General features: G+C 40.4%; 1 protein-coding gene across 1 annotated transcript in view; it reads left to right on the forward strand.

Annotated features, from left to right (window-relative positions):
• LOC148641743 (SEC14-like protein 2) overlaps window positions 1–16,558 on the forward strand; it is a 31,303-nt gene that overhangs the window by 10,949 nt on the left and 3,796 nt on the right. Inside the window, exons 4-10 of the mRNA XM_088617836.1 lie at window positions 2,159–2,221; window positions 2,982–3,170; window positions 3,982–4,077; window positions 5,352–5,412; window positions 6,344–6,427; window positions 6,997–7,103; window positions 14,691–14,830. Coding sequence (XP_088473962.1) covers window positions 2,159–2,221; window positions 2,982–3,170; window positions 3,982–4,077; window positions 5,352–5,412; window positions 6,344–6,427; window positions 6,997–7,103; window positions 14,691–14,830 — 740 coding nt within the window. The remainder of the gene's footprint in view (window positions 1–2,158; window positions 2,222–2,981; window positions 3,171–3,981; window positions 4,078–5,351; window positions 5,413–6,343; window positions 6,428–6,996; window positions 7,104–14,690; window positions 14,831–16,558) is intronic.

A 16,558-nucleotide genomic window follows, 5' to 3' on the forward strand; every position in this document is an offset into this window, starting at 1 on the left:
CCAGTGAAATTGTGGAAAGGCCACAATTTACAAAACCCCATTTGTAAGATGCCAAATGCAAAGGAAAACAAATTTGCAAATATGCCTTATTGGGACATCTTAAAAATAATGGACTCCTAAATCCTATAAACCTGGTTGGGTCTGCAACAGATTCCCTCCAAATCCCTTATTCCATGAGATTTCCGGATCTATAAAACTTGAAACTCTGAAGCCACATAACAGGGCTTTATTATTTTCTGGTGGGCATAAACGTGACATGAAAGAGCTTGAATCTAAATGTCAGACTAATTAAAAGTTCCAATCCCCTAGCTTTTATGTAGAAACCTTGTGTAGTGTCATATTAAGCTTCAGCTTTATAAGAACCAGCTTTGTAAATCTCCCTTAATCTGAATTAAATCGATTCATTTGTGATCAGCATACCTTAGCAAACCTTCTCTGATGACGTTTGGCTTGATATAGGCACGTGTGCCCCTGATGTTGGGATCATTAGCAGATACAATAATTTATTAGTCGAACAGGAGTAGCTAGACTGCTAAAAAGGTACTGTTTAAATCTTAACAAGTCGTTGGATAAAAATCATATTAATATAATATTTCAAAAAGCATGTTTCATTATGGGGTCGCAAATATTGTTTGAACCATTTCTCATGATTAATGCAGAGTCATTGGTTCATGCATTAGAAAACATATTTCAGTAACACTGTGGACATTTCTGGAAACTTTCAGAAGAAGTTTAGCTCTTGCATGGTACACTAGTGTCGAAGAACTTCTTTTAATACCCTGAAGTAACCCATAATCTTCCCAGTGCTGTGTGAGCAGATAATAATTGCTGTGATTCTTAAGCCTAATGATCTCCTTTGTCCCATACATAGCTTCGTAGATGCTGCAGGAGAGGCAGGATTTCTCTTCACCAGTGTGATAAAAGCAAAACCTTATCTGCTGTGCCCACAGTGTCCTGTGCCATAATGCTGAGGTTTTCATAATAACAATTTGGCTTGGTGGCTAACCGTGACTTCCCTGAAACCAGGCTCCAGCACACCGCAAACATGATTAGGACCCTGTGGTTATTGAAAATGGATGAATGGATTTTGAAACAGTAATGATATCCAACAAGTTTTGAGAATTGAGCTTTTCATTTACTGTACATTTAGTAATGGTGTGATCCAGGCATTTTCTATAAAAGTGACACTTTACAAGTCTACTATATATACCCCCAAAACATCAGAGAGTAGCACATCGCTATAGAACAATAGTTTGTTTGGTATACACTCCAAAAGACAAATACACATACAAAAAATTCAACGAAAAAGCCATTCTCTGACTGAACTCTAACTAGAGTTCTCCAAAAAAAAATTTCCTCCACAATGCCTTTAAAAAAATAATCTCTCTTTCAAAAGTCAGTCTCAATCGGAAGCTCCTCCAAACAAAAAAGACTGTCCCTCGATCTCTTCCTTCTCCCTCTGATGCAGCACATTTCAGAGTCCCTGCTTTCCTCCTGGACAGCAGAGGTTGAAGGCCAACCTGGAAGATTTCCTTGTTTTAAATGTCAAAAAGTAAAATTAAAAGTAAATTAACCTAGTAGACATTTCTGTCATCACAAAGCACAGGGACATTGGTGCTGTTATACTGTCTGTTATTGTCACAAAGTTGTGTAAACCTGACCAATTTTTGCATTTGTGCTGATCTTAAACAGTCAACTAACTCCCAGATTAATGAACTTGATGATGTTATAAATTACAAAATAATTATGTTTATGCACAAGACGTTAACCATAAATAACCATAAACAGGCATTTAGCAATTTGATCTTGTAAATAGGATGGATGGATATAACCCGTTCAAGTACTTTTTTGTACATTATTCACAATTTTACTTTATCCCACCTTACTTACCTGGGTGTGTGCCTTATTGATCTTCCACACTGCTCAAGTAAAGGGACGTGCGAGTCACATGACTGCTTTTGAAAGCTTTGTACAGATTCATAAAACCAAGACTGAGGAACTGAAATCAAGACCCACCCAGAAACGCCTTGATCTTCAAAATCCCTTTAAAAAAAGGCCACTGTATAGATTTTCCATTGACACTAAATGCAGTGGACGGAATGAACATCCTGTAGTGGTTAAAGTTCACTCGGTTTGACTGCTTCTCTTTTTTTTTCAGCATGTAGAATTCCGGAAACACATGAAAGCAGACACTATAACTACAGATTGGCAACCTCCAGAGGTAAAAACTGTAACTAACGCTGATAGTTCTGCAGGAGCCTGAATTTATGGCCACTTGAGACAGGAAGGCCAGAGCTGCCCGTGTTGGTGGTACTTGTTTTTCACTGTGTAAGAAGATATTAACTACTTTAGGACAGCCACTAAGCTGCAGTGAAAAGGAAAAGTGAGCCCCTTTGACCGAAAGCCACTATAAAACCAGATTATGGTTTATTTACATCACAGAAGCCCTAAGGGTGAATATGCTAACAAAGAGCTTTTTGAGGATTATGGTGTTCACTTTTCAAAGACCACATAATAATCACATAAAGATGTTTTTTGTACATATGTATAGTAGAGGCCTATTTTCACTTTAAAGTGTGAAAATGTAGCTATACCACACTGATGGGCAGCTGTCCATGGGTGCTAGCTTTGACTTTACATATACGAGCAGAATTGGGAGTCTATCGAGATGAGTTTGATACACTGTATTGTGAAATTATCAGAACTAATTAACTTTCATTCTTTTCTAGTATTATGAATCAACTTCTTGTCAGCTCCTTTGAAGTTCACATGGGAATTCTCCATATTTTTAGTAATTTAATTAATTTTCTAAGTTGTTTTGCTAATGTCGTCTCATATTACTCTGTAGCTTTGATGAGGAACATCATGAACTGATTGTAGCACATTTGATTTTGAGCAGCCCCTGGCTGGTCGCCTGTAGTCTGTGTCCTTTCAGTCAAGCTTTGCAAGGTCACTACCTGCCTTGTGTTTCTGCTGTCCAGGTCATCGAGCGATATCTCTCGGGAGGGATGTGCGGCTATGACAGTGAGGGCAGCCCCATCTGGTACGATGTGATTGGCCCTGTGGACCCCAAGGGTCTCCTGCTTTCTGCCTCTAAACAGGACTTTCTCAAATCCAAGGTGCGGGACTGCGAGTTACTGCAGAAGGAGTGCCAGCTGCAGACGGAGAAGGTACTGGTGCTCTACTCCTGAATGTGCACATGTACTGTAATTAATACACTGAGATGTGTTGTCCAAGCAGAGATGTCGTTTTCATTCATTTCTTACCCATATGCTCTGCAGTTGGGTTGACAGAGGACCCCAGAAATGAACAATGTTGGCAGACTTTATCCATGAGAAAAAAAATAAGGAAAAAACACACTGCAAAATAGCAATAATTCTGGGTCTTCCTTAATTTGCATGTGGATGCAAAGAAAAATCTGCAGTTTTAAAGACGAGTATAGTAAATTTCTGTATCACAGCCAGCCAGCTAATGACATGGCATTGTATAACTGGGTGTATTCAGTCCGTTTGGCAGTTTTCTAAGTGTAGTCTTCCAAAGTGCAAACCACAGAACCAGATGTAAACAGTAATTTCCATAGGATGTTGCAGTCTTCTGACAGGGCAGATGTGAGGTATCTTCCTTGTCTTGAATTGTTAAGATTGTAATAACATGTATTCAATTATTTATTTACTGTAAATTACCAATGAGAATGCAGCAGTGTGTGAGACATTGTGTGAGAGCATAGCAGTCTTATTATTTGTGCCCAAGGGCATGTTGCATAGGATTTAAATGTTTACTCCCAATCTTTAATATAGAAATTCTTTGTCATATATTGAACGTATTTAATTTAACTGAGCTGGGAAACTGATAACAGCTGAGCCATTTACTGAGAGAGTTACGATGCCCTGTGCCCCTTTTATTAATATCACCCCTTCTTAAAGGCTGCCAGCCCCCACGGTCCCACCAAACAGCAGAACCATTTGCCTCTGTGTGTTTCAGATGGGTAAGAATGTGGAGTCCATCACCATGATCTATGACTGTGAAGGACTGGGCCTGAAGCACCTGTGGAAGCCAGCCATTGAGGCATATGGAGAGGTACTGACACTGCTCTGAGCACTACTCAGACCAGACCAGATCAGATCAGTTTATTAGCCATAAACAATTTATTAATTTCTTGCATTAGGAATTTGTCTTTGCGCATACCACAGCTTGCTCTCCATGAGACACACAGACAGGGAGAGAAGCTTGGGGTCAGAGCACAGGGTCAGCCATTGTACAGCGCCCCTGTAGCAGGGGTTAAGGGCCTCGCTCAGGGTCCCAACACACTCTGCCGGCCGCGGGATTTGAACCGGCAACCTTCCAGCCACAGGTGCAGATCCTTAGCCACAGAGCCACCACTCATCACCTACTGTACAAATCCTGACTGACAGTGTCCTGCTGTGGGGGTATAAATGTATGTGAAGTAACATAACCAGATTAGGTTGTAAGGGAGATGAGGTACCAGAGTCTCTCTTCACGTGGGGAGGTGATGAGGTGGGGTGTCCCGTCCTCAGTGGGACCAGCCAAGAGCAGAACTCCAAACAACAGCACCACCAGAACCATTCTTTAGTAACCCTAGCAAGAGCAGGGTTTCTGTATGCATCTGTCTGAATACTATACAGTTAATTTGAAGACAATTGAGCTTGTAATTGAAAGAGTTATGGGTTTTAATGATTCATTAGTGATATATGTGACAATGGGACAGAATGGTAAAAACTCAAGCACCACGAGGTAGGGAGAAAAGGTTCTGGTAGTGGCCATAAAAACAAACCGTGTTAAAAAAATATGCACAAACACACATGGCTGAGAAGTGCTGAGAAGTGCTAGTTATGCCACCCAGAATTCCTGTGTTTTTTGTTCTAACTTGAGAACTCAGGCAATTATTCTAATTATTTTCCTAATAAGACTTAATGTAGGCTATTCTTTAGCTATTCATGTTTACTCAAATGACTAATTTTCTTAAAGGGGCAGTGACCTTAGAGACTGGTTAGAAGTATTAAAATTGTACGGGTAAGTAAGGAATTAGATCAACAGTGTAACTGAGAACTTGGCCTGGCGTTTATTTTCTCATTTCTATCCTATACATTTGGGAATTGAGTTTGAGATTCCTGGGTTTTTATACAGAGTATCCAGTTAAATGTGGTCTCTGCACAGTCTCTCTCTTTGAAAGAACATTATCCCGACTCGGAAACCACCCCATGAAAAATACCTCTGTTGTGAGTGAAAAGCCTCTTGTCACCCTCTCCTGAGCCGCTTGTTTCCCAGACTGGTCTCACTCGAGCTGTGCTGGCTGTGCTCCTGGCCTTATTCTCTTCTCTCTGCCTTTGCAGGTCCTCACCATGTTTGAGGATAATTACCCAGAGGGGCTTAAGAGGCTGTTTGTAATTAAAGGTGGGTATTTCCTGGCAGTCAGCGACAAGGGGCCTTTTAAAATCTCCCTGTGCTGGAATATTCACTCAGAAAGTTAACAGCCCCACGAAAAGCATGACGATGAATGGGGTATATAACACTCCTCCAGTCCAGACTGGTGAAGCAAAATAAAAATGCTCAGGGTACAATGCATATTTGACATCATTAAAAAAGTACTGGGCGTTTCAAAATAATTATATAATCAAAGTAAGTAACAAAGAGAACGGGTAAATCCTATTGGTTGAGAAAAATTACATATTCATTCTCGCATCTGTTTCTGTGTTTCATGACCACTTGAAAATTTGTCCTAGTAAAAATTCTAGGTTGCAGTTTTGAAGTATTTAGAAATGTGTCTGAAGAGCTATAACAAAGCAGAAACATCAGCAGAGTGTACACTGTCACCTGGGGTCTGGCCTGCATTGTCACTGAACTTAATTTAGTTCTTCAGATGGATACATTTACATTTCTTTGTATCTATTAATATCTTTTTTCCTGTTAGGTAGCATGTCATTTGACTATGGAAGACTGGACTTGACTGAATTGGTGTTTTTGTTGCTTGATGTGATTAAGCCTTGAATAATTGTTGTTTAGAATTTGGGATTTAGTATTTTCTGCTTTTTACTTTTTAATGTTTTTCATGTTCTTTGGAGACAGTTCTGTTATTTAATTTTATATCCTTGATCTCTGGAGTCAGAATTGGTCTGTGTTAGAATAGAGAGTTAGCACAAAGAAAAGTCCTGGGGTTACTAGACTGTATGTACCTTTCTATGTGAACTTAACCCTTACTGAGTGGTCAGGCAGGGACAAAAATGCTCGCGCTGATCTGGAGTGCGACTGGAAGAGACAGTCCTCAGAGCACCCATCCTGCATGATGAAATACAGTTTGCCACTGAATTTCTTACCCTTTCTGCAGCCCCCAAACTCTTCCCTGTGGCCTACAATCTCATCAAGCACTTCCTGAGTGAGGACACTCGCCGCAAGATTGTGGTATTGGGAGGTGAGATCAGCGCTTCACTCGAAATGGGTTGACTGCTGTCTTGCTGTTGATGTTGGAATATGTGTATGATCACTTATTCATTCAGTTCGTGTAGTGTTTACTGGCAATGAGAGCTATAAACAACTGCTCTTTATTGCTTTTGTCTTTGAAGTAACCACATGTATCTGTAGAAAGCACAGCTATATTGCTGTGATCAAAAACTCATCTTTTGAAGTCTTTACTGTAGCACTAGCTGGAACAAAGGAAAGTTAATGGATCAATTTGCCCCAGCATTGTATTATCAGAAAAGTTGCTTATCTTTTTATATCTGTGACAGAAAAATCCACAAAGTGAGGTGAAACAGGCCATTTTGTTTATTGTCAGCTGCGTGGTCTCTTGCTAGATCATAACCATTAAGAGATGTTTTCTTTAGCTCTTCAGCACAAATCGGTGAATGTCATACTGCATACATGGCTATGTAAAGGTTTAACGCTTTTCCTCATTGAAGAAGACAGAAGATGAAACGTTCCCGCCCCACAAGGCCTTTTTATCCTGGGCTTCCTGCTAACTGTCCCTTTGTCTGCGGACAGCTAACTGGCAGGAGGTCCTGCGGAAACACATTGACCCAGACCAGCTGCCTGCCTGCTACGGAGGCAACCTCACTGACCCCGATGGTGACCCCCGCTGCAAAACCATGGTGAATACCCGGGGTCTCAAGGGCTGGGGAGGGGGGACAGTCGGGTAAACAGTGTTGCTTTTAGGGCTCAGATTTTACCATGTGCCCAGAATGTTATTCTGGGTATTTGGGGGGGGAAATGTCAGTTCTGGACAATGAATTTGCCTGGGTATACATCATTTAAACACGGTATTGAGCAATGGAGAGTAAATGAAGTACCTACTGTTGGAATCCCGTACACCTTTTTCAGTCTTGTTCCAGAGTGAGCTGGGATTCTGAAGCTCTTGCTCAGTCGCTGAGAAACAAGCTGTAATAGTAAGCGAGTGAGAGCATTATCTTAATTGGCACGATTTAGAGAGAAAGTACAGTAAATCTTTTCCAAAATGCCTCAGCTTACATGTTTGCACTTGAACAAATGTGAGAAAAAAATTATTTTAATTCTCCTTTAATGACGCCTCGCCCCTCTGATGCAAAGGCGTCTCAAGGTTGGTGGTTTCTGGGCTCATTGTGTGCAATTAGAAAGGGGTATAAATAATGGAAGTACATATGATAAACAAAATGCAGATTTTCTTTAGTAGTTTTCTCAATGTGCAGTCACACCCTGCTTTAAATAAGGAAAAATTGTGTTTTTGAGATCACCTGTTTAGTATCAGTGCTGGTCCTGGATAGGGCCGACTTCAGACACCATATCTGCTGGGACTGCTGCTGGAACTGGGCTGATAATGGTGAACAGAATTCTGGCAGGACTAGGTCTGCTTTTATCAAATTACCTGGGCTGTTACCGGGTCCTCAGGAGGGGAGTTCAGAAACTCCAGAAAGAGGATATTCACGTTGCCCTGAAATGCTGCACTGCTTTCCAAATACCGCAGCCTGAAGGCACCGCATGGGCAAAGCTTGAAAGCAGCCCCCTGTTCTTGCGTAGCTTTCAGAGAAAATGTTGCAAGTCACTGCCGTAGCGAGCTGTGAGGGGACAGGACCGTTATGATGTAACAACATGCAACAGTGAAGTATACTTTTTTATGCATGTTTGAACCTTTTTGGGCTTAGTAGTATGTTTTGAAATCAGGTGTTTTCCCAGATGCTGCTGTCCTTCCCACAAACCAAAATTTGTTTCCTTGTTTAGAAACTGAAGTTCCTAATTTGGCTGCTGTGAACCATTGCTCCTAGTATCTTCGTTGCTTTGCCAGATCATAGCGCCCCCTAGAAGCTACTATCTGCGACAGTGGTTACCTTTCATGCCAGACTAGAGTGTCATTTTGATACCAGGGGAAATGAAGAAGAAGAATACAATAAAAAAGACCCAGATCTATAAAATTACATTTCAAAGAAAATTTTAATTGACTTTTTTTTCTGTACCGTTTGATATCACAATGCTAGAGAAGAGCAGTCCAGAGGGAAATCTGTTTTGTTTACCTTATTATTTCATCCTTAGCTGCACATTTTATTATTCAGATGTTATTAAATACCAGAATGTACTGTATTATCCCAGAGACTGGTTTGAGAGCTGAAAGCATAGTCTGAGCCTTTTTATTCAGCGTTATGATACAAAGATGCTTTGTATCACAAAAGACTGCCTTTTGAGATAACAGAAATGATTTCAAGAGCATACGCAAAGATTAGCACTAAGTCCTTCAAATGCATTTATCTGAGTGGCGTTAAAAGCGTAAAGATTCTACTCTTCTTGAACTTCCGTACTTAAAATGTTACTGAAATGAAGACAGCTTTGGAAAAGATGAGCTTGCATACAGCATAAATTGATATATAACCAATAAGTCATTTCATCTACAGTATAGCGGTTTGGTTCTCAGCAGTCTGCCATTGAAAAGTTGACAAAAATGAGTTGGGATGACAATAGTCATTAGACATGTCAGTAAACTGTCAGCCACTCATCTCATTGAATTTTTGCTATAAATGCTCCTGTTTGCCACCTTATGCTTTTGCTATCCTTAGTACATTCCTAGTATCCCTCGAATTTGTTTATCCTCCAATCTCCCACGCTCTCCTTTCCTTGCGCTTGGAATGCATCGATGATGGAGCAAGTAGATCACTTGCCCAAAAACTGCAGCTGAACATGTATTAAATATAGCTTGCCCAGAGAGGCCAAACGCAACTAAAAAGGATATATACTGTACATAAAAATGTTAAAATTATATATTTTTTAGTTAGATTACCGTAGAGCTCGACACTCACAAAGCTGTGTACTTCACCATAAAAATAGAGATCGTTTTGTTGTGCAAGTTACATTTTACACATTTTTTTACAAAAAGATGTGTAATAGACAAGGAGATACATGGAATAAAGTTGCTTGCATCTAGAAGAAGTTAGGAAATTTCAGATAATTTTTAATCATACCTTTCTCTAACAAAGAAACACTGCTGTTTTGCCTTAGACATGGGCTGACAATTCTTTATTACAAAGTGCTGCTCTTAAAATGACTTTCTTTCATAGCTCTCCACGCCAGTTGCAGTCTAGATGTGTAATAGTGCCTGCAGCCTTATAATCGGTTAGGTTTTTATTTTCTAAAAGTTTCAAGCAGAAAGAGACAAATGACACCGTTGAGTACAAAGCTTTGTTTGCCTGTCGGACTGTGACTACCCCTGGGCGTGTTGCAAGTGACAAAAATGTGATATTTCTGCCCCGTAGATACATAGGTAAAAGTGCGCTGTGCAGAGGAGGAGTGTTCTTGGTCATCTACTGAGATAAAGGGAACCTTTCTGGACCTTTCCTTCGGGACCCTGACGGGCTGAAATTAAGTTTCCACTCTCTTGTACTTTTCACCTCTTAGAATGTGTCTTGCCTCCCGCCTGTAGAGTACATGCCTGCTAGACCCTGATCCACTCATCTTTTAGGCTTCCTCCAGCTTTCTGTACTGTACTTTACTTTACTTTACTTTAGAAATGGCTATTATAAAAAATGGATGTTTAATAATGACTTTAATGTTTGGTGATTTTTATTTGCTTGTGGTTGACTCGTATTAAGAAGGTTGCTCCAAGAGTTGTATGCCTGAGCAGGATCCACCGTTAAAGGTGTGCCCCTGAGTTCAGGCCAAGCTTCACCATCCAGGCGTGGCAGGTTCAAGCTTGGAACATCTCAAGGAGTTGTCAAAGTGCTGGTATCTGATGGCCTAGGTGCTGCCAAGGGAGGAGTTTGCCTGGGCTCCAGGCTCTTGGGGCCCGCTGCAGTTTGCTGGTAGCTTGAAAGTTCACAGTGATGTGGATGAAAGATGCACCTTCTGCACAGGGCTGCACAGCCTGTGACATGTTAAAAGGGGAGGGGCTCGGAGGTGGGTGTGGTGTATGAAAGGGGAGTGGCCAAGGGTGGGCGGGTCGATGATGCCTACTCTTCCTCATCCCCGCACCCCCACTTTATGTGATTACAGGGTCTGTAAGCAGTAGCAAAACATCTTTGATCCCGGATATAAAAGCATATTTTTTTACTATTATTTAACACTTTAGAAGTGTGACTAACAAACAAAACAAGCTATGTGCTGCACAGGAACAAGTAATAGGTTTATTCCATGCTGAAAAGAGAAGAAAGAAAACACAACGTTTCGGTCGTGGAGCCTTCCTCAGGTGTGAGCACACCTGAAGAAAGCTATGTGCTGACTCCTTTAATGATCAAAGCTTTTCCAAAACATAATCGCTCTCCTGCCTAATTAAGAAGGCTTCTGAAAGTTTTTTTTCTTTTTCTGTGATGTGCACAGTGTTGGACTTAAGTGCCATCTGTATTAGGAATGGAAACCCTGGCTTAAACTATTTCCTGAAATTAAGTGGGCTCCATTAACAGGGATAAGGAAGTTGTTATATCTAAAAGCTGGAAAAAAGAATAAAGATTTCAAGGATCAAAAGGATTTGGACTTCAAAGCCTACAGTAGAACAATCCTTAACCTCCTCTTCTCTCCATGTTCCTCAGTGTATTCTAGTGTCCTGCTGTGAGCTTGCTTGCTGTTGTAGTGCTTTGTTCTAGACATTTCACTTGCTCAAGTGGGATGGAGAAGGCTTTGTGTTTCTTTTCCTTTGTTGAACTTAAACTTTGGGTAGCTGACCTTCTTACTTAAGTTGTGTGAGTTACAACTGTATCTTTTTGCTCCCTGAATTATTTAATACTGACAAATAATTTCAGAATTGTTTTAAACATGATGCATGGATCTAATGTGTCAAGAGATGCTTTAATGCTTTTCCAACAGTGTATAAAAAATTGTACCAAGAAAGTCGGATAAAAGGGAAAGCTGAAAAATACATCTGTTGATTCTCATGTTTTTATTTGTGGATTTGTAAAAAACAAACCTACCCTGGGTTTCAGTGCACAGAGCTTTGTGATGAGTTGCTCATAAAATATTCTGATCTTTTATGGTGGTTTATCCCAGTATACAGTACACCAATGTGTGGACCATCTCTCATGTCTCAGCACCTGCTGTAGGTTTCCCAGATCTCGATGACTAGTTCATATTTTATGTTTTTATATTTTGTGCTGACATGTCCTTTGAGCCATCTTTAGTAAATTAAACTAGTAAATACAGACAATGAGGTGAAGAGAAGGTGGAATTTGGTTTGCAGTAGCACAGCTGCTCATTTTTTTCATCATTGTATTGTTTCCTGTAAGCTGGTAACTTGTTCGGTGTATGAAATGGAAAGAACATATTACAATTATATAAGGTTGTTTCAAATTAAATTAATTTAAAATATTGTGAATTTTTTAATGTATGAATTTTAAATTTCATTAAAAAGTATTGCAAACTAAGTATTAATAATAAAAAAACAAACTGCAAGCTTTTAATATGTAATATTATTTTCTATCTGATTCTATGTTCAATGTTCTCAAAATTCTGTCACAATGTGTCTGAATATTCTTTAAATAAGGGATAAATATAGTATTAGGTAAATTATGTATAAACAAATTTGAGCAGAAGGCTTTTACTCTGACAGTTCCAGAAAGGTGTGTGCGCTTACGAATTTAGGCTGTCTGCACACTTCAGCTTCTCTCCTTGAGGAGAGTAATGAATGAGTACCTTGTGCCCGTCTGCATGCCCGGTATGATTTATTATTCTGGTCGGGTGCTAAATTGCCTAAGGCTTTTCAGCATAATGTGTGGAATTTGCAAGAGCTAAGATAAGATCACTAAAATTTAAATATTCATGCTAAAAATAAACATCATGAGGGAGTATTCCGCACTGCTGCCTTTTTTGTTTTTCGTGAGACACTTTGCTTCAGATCTTGACAGTATTTTAAGGCTTTATGAGATCGTCTCCCCCATCCTCTCTCACATACATACTGTAAGGCTGAAAGACGTTTCTTAGACAGCTGTCACTGCTTACCAGCCTTAACATTTTCACTAGTATAAGGGGGAAGTACCCTCTTTCTTTCCTGACTGGTCTACCTGATCTAGGTTTCTCCCTAGCAAAGCACAAGCACTCCCTTATGTTCACCAAATTCCATGTGCAAGTCCTGGATTCCACACACACAAAAAGCTCATTTATTCCACACTCCCAATTTCCAAAGTCAAATATCCCGTCTGTGGCCCCATTGTTATTGCATCCTCCTGTCGAGATCTACTAGCAGACAAAAAAATCCTTCGCTGTCGTCAATGAACTTGTCAGTTTTCTTGAATAACTCCCAGATGGGATCTGGCGTGACCCTGTGTGTACAGAGCAGCTCTGGTCTCTTAATTCCTGTTCACACATTGACCAGCCCAGCTGATTCAGATCTCAAACACAAGGTGGTGATTCACGAGGTATGCTGTTCATTCATGGATGGGTGGATGAGTGCTCATTGGCACAGAAGTCAAAACAAATGGGGTAATAATATTTTTAGGATCCAACAAGGGAAACAGAGTCAGCTGTGTTTTAAGAGAGAGTCTGGAAACCCTGTTTGCCGACCCAGTGTTTTAAGCCACACTAGCGGAGATGAAACCGTTTATGTGATGAGATTTTTAAATACACGGATTGTGAGGAAAGAGCTGAATTTCTTTTCTGTATAAAGGCAGCCGGAGAGTCGAATTGCTTCAGAGCTCAGCGGGTGTTAGGGTTGCCATGGCAGAAAGGTGCCATCACACAGCCTGCGCCAGGCTCATTTAACCCTTGAGTGACGAGCAGAGTGTGTGGGGCATAGAGAAAACATGTTTCACTTTGTTTCTAAATCTATTATAATGAATTGATGAACCATTTACGCGACTATATAACGCTATATAGTTTGTTATTTTTCTGTTACTTATCGATCTGTCACATTGTTTCAGTACCAGATACAATTTTTCAATTTGTTAAGCTCAAAAAGAGGCAACTAACAATACAGTATATGGGAAAAGTTGATAATTTAGCATCTATACATTTCTTTTCCTTCATGACGGTGTGTCACTGCTCTGTTCCAGATGCACAAAACCATTCTAGAATAGTTTGCATATTGTCTAAAGAAGCAGAAACTGGTGCTCAAGTATTTGACTTTTCAGATAAGACTGATAAGGTTCTGATTTCTTGGTTATTAAAGACCTCGGGGCACTGTTCTTAGCAATTGGGATGTTACTCTACAGGCCTGGCTCAATTCCACTCTGGGCTTTTACAGTCAGACCTGTCTAAATTTCCCCTTTATTGGGCTTGTGATGGAGTTTCTCACTTGTAGCAGATTCAGAGGTGCAGAATGGCAGCTGTGAGTGGCCCAAGCAGGTGCGATATGTCCGTGCTGAATACATTGGGTTTCCTCCTGTATGTGAAGAACTTTGGGATCCTTCGGGGGGTGAAAAGCATTATATAAATGCAAGCAATGAATTATAATGAAAAGAACAGACAGTTTTAGATTGTCCATAAGTATTACATATATTCTCTGTTATAGAAAAATGCCTAGTGTCTGGCTAGTTCGAAATGAGGAACACAGACTTTCAGCAGTCACATTGCCACACGGGTGCCTGAAAAAGGATTGAATCTCAACTAGGAGACCCTGGAGCTCAATGTCCCAGGGACATAATGGGGAGGACACAGAAGTACCAGTATCTCAACAAATCCAGCAATACATGGTTTGCTTTGAGGGTTAAGATCCATCCATTCAATTTTTCTTCACTCCTCTCTTAGCTCTTCTTATAGTGGCAGAGGAAAGGTAAGAATCTAGTAAAATACAGAACATCTCACCTGGCTCTGCAGCCTTGGAGGAATGGACAGTACTGTAAGTAGATCTGCCTGTGGGCCAAGCTGAATGTGATTTTCTTTCTGTCCATTATAGTATTTGACCCGTGTGACTCCATATGATTCGAAATTAAAACGTTTTTTTTTTATTCCTTGATAAATTAGAACTGTAAAGAAAGAACAGGGTTTTTTTAAAGGCTATAATAAAACTTAATAGAGGTTTTCTTACATCTGTTAAATGGAACAGGAATGGAATCTTTTTAATCAGTGCTCAAAACATTTGGTTTATATTGCAAGCTTCCACATGATTGGTCACTCTAAAATGACCCCTAGCTAAAGCTGGAAAGACCTGCCAGGCGGAAACGAGACCCCCCACAGCCTGTTGTCGAATGTAAGTCGTGCTTGATTATTCCTCGTTTTCCGTTCCTTCTTTCCTTTCCTAGCTCCACGACGCTGTGCCCAGGGCCTTCACTGAGCGTGTGTGTGTGTGTGTGTTTCAGATCAAGTACGGCGGGGACGTGCCCAGGTCTTACTACGTCCGGGACTCGGTGAAGCAGCAGTACGACCAGACCGTCTCCGTCAGCCGCGGCTCCTCGCACCAGATGGAGTGCGAAATTCTTTTCCCAGGCTGCGTGCTGCGGTGAGTGGCCTCTGGGTCGTGTTTTTTTTGCGCTCTTTAGTAAACTGAGATCTTTAAGTACTATGGACACATGAGAAATACTGTTGGCTGGATTCCATTTATCTTTGTTTCGCAAATAAATGCTGAGATTCTAACCCTGGCCCTAGATCCACCCTTATCCCAACCCCAGCCTAAATGCCGTGTTAACTCAAACTTTGACCCAAGTCCAAAGTTTACCTGAAAAAGCACAGATATTACATAACGGTGACCAAAACTGAAAAACGCCAGAAACTAAGATCCCCCAGTTCATAAGCAAGAACATGAATTCATCTTACTTATCTAATTATACTGCCTGAAACACAATACTTGTTACAGTACTTATGCTCAAGAGTTTTTTAGTACACTGCAGTCTGCTTATAAGAATTACTGATGTAAGAAATCAGCACATATAGTGATCAAAAATGGGAGGATAAAATTATTCATACATTTTAAGTATAGGAATTACTTTGCTTACAGTCACCAAACGATCACATTTAAGCATTTACCACTTCCTCACTATGCTATTTAAGTGCAATGATACGTAACAAACCAATAAAGTTGTTTTGTATCTCTGCATATATCTTGTGTTCTTAGGCTCACAGTGTCAGAAGTATAATCCTTGTTTAGAAAAAAGTGGTGCAGATACAGTAGTCAGTAGAAAGTTTACTCTTTTTGTAAACAGAAAATGACTAATTTGTTCCAGAGCCTGCATTGTCCATGTACTCGAAGACTGGAAAATATCCAGATGAAATAAGACAGACCAGTCAAGGCTCCACCAGTTAGGGCAGTGGTTTCCCTCTCCGATCCTGCTGGAACAGAGGAGCACTGTGTTTTGGGTTTTGCCCAGTTCTTAATTGCAGGTTAATCGATTACACACATGCCTGAAACTTAAAACTGAAAATTTGCTTTCAGCTCTTCAAAGGTCAGATGGGATTCTTATTTGTTGTCAACCCTGTACTGAATTCTTAGTTCCAGAACTGCCCTTGCGCAGTTGTGCCGACTGACCTATACCTACAGTAATTACACCTCTGCAGAAGGAGAAAATGCTCTCTGTGGGTGTAGCTGAAGCAGTGCCACACCCACAATGGGTGTGGCTAATACAGTGCCATTCCCACTCAAGTTTGTTCAACATCAATTGATCAACTAATAAGAGCTAATTAGTCAGAAATTCTGGTGAGCAAGCTGAGGAACGGTGAGCTCAGCAGGAATGAAAACTAGATGGACCAGGGTTCGTAACCCCAGGCTAAGAGTTAGGGTTACCAGCTGGCCCCAGATCAACAGGACATGTGTCCTCTAAGCTTAATAATTAATTCATGTGAAATTTGAACAGACTTGCCTTGTTGGTTCATTTTCTTGTCAGCCAAATATGCCTCTAATGAGAGGACATCAAAATACTTTTACAAAACTACAGATCATACAAATTTGTACTCAATAGATAACAATCCAGTGACAAAGGTGCATAAAACACCTTTATTTTTCCTTTAATTTTGACCTCAAAACCCTTAAAGTCAATAGTATTTGCATAGAGCAGCTACATACAGTGACCTCAGTGCCATAGTTCAAGGTTGAGGGGTAATGTCTTTATTTTATACTTTAGGTTTTGTACCGCCAGGCGCTATATAAGGGCTGTAATGGGCTATATAAGGGTCTCTGGTCAATGATGATGTCCAGAGCAGTTGCTGCAGGAGCAGCAGCTGTTGGTCAAGATTA

This window comes from Lepisosteus platostomus, chromosome 24, assembly GCF_059453375.1.
Source record: "Lepisosteus platostomus isolate fLepPlt1 chromosome 24, fLepPlt1.hap1, whole genome shotgun sequence".
Classification (NCBI taxonomy): domain Eukaryota; kingdom Metazoa; phylum Chordata; class Actinopteri; order Semionotiformes; family Lepisosteidae; genus Lepisosteus; species Lepisosteus platostomus.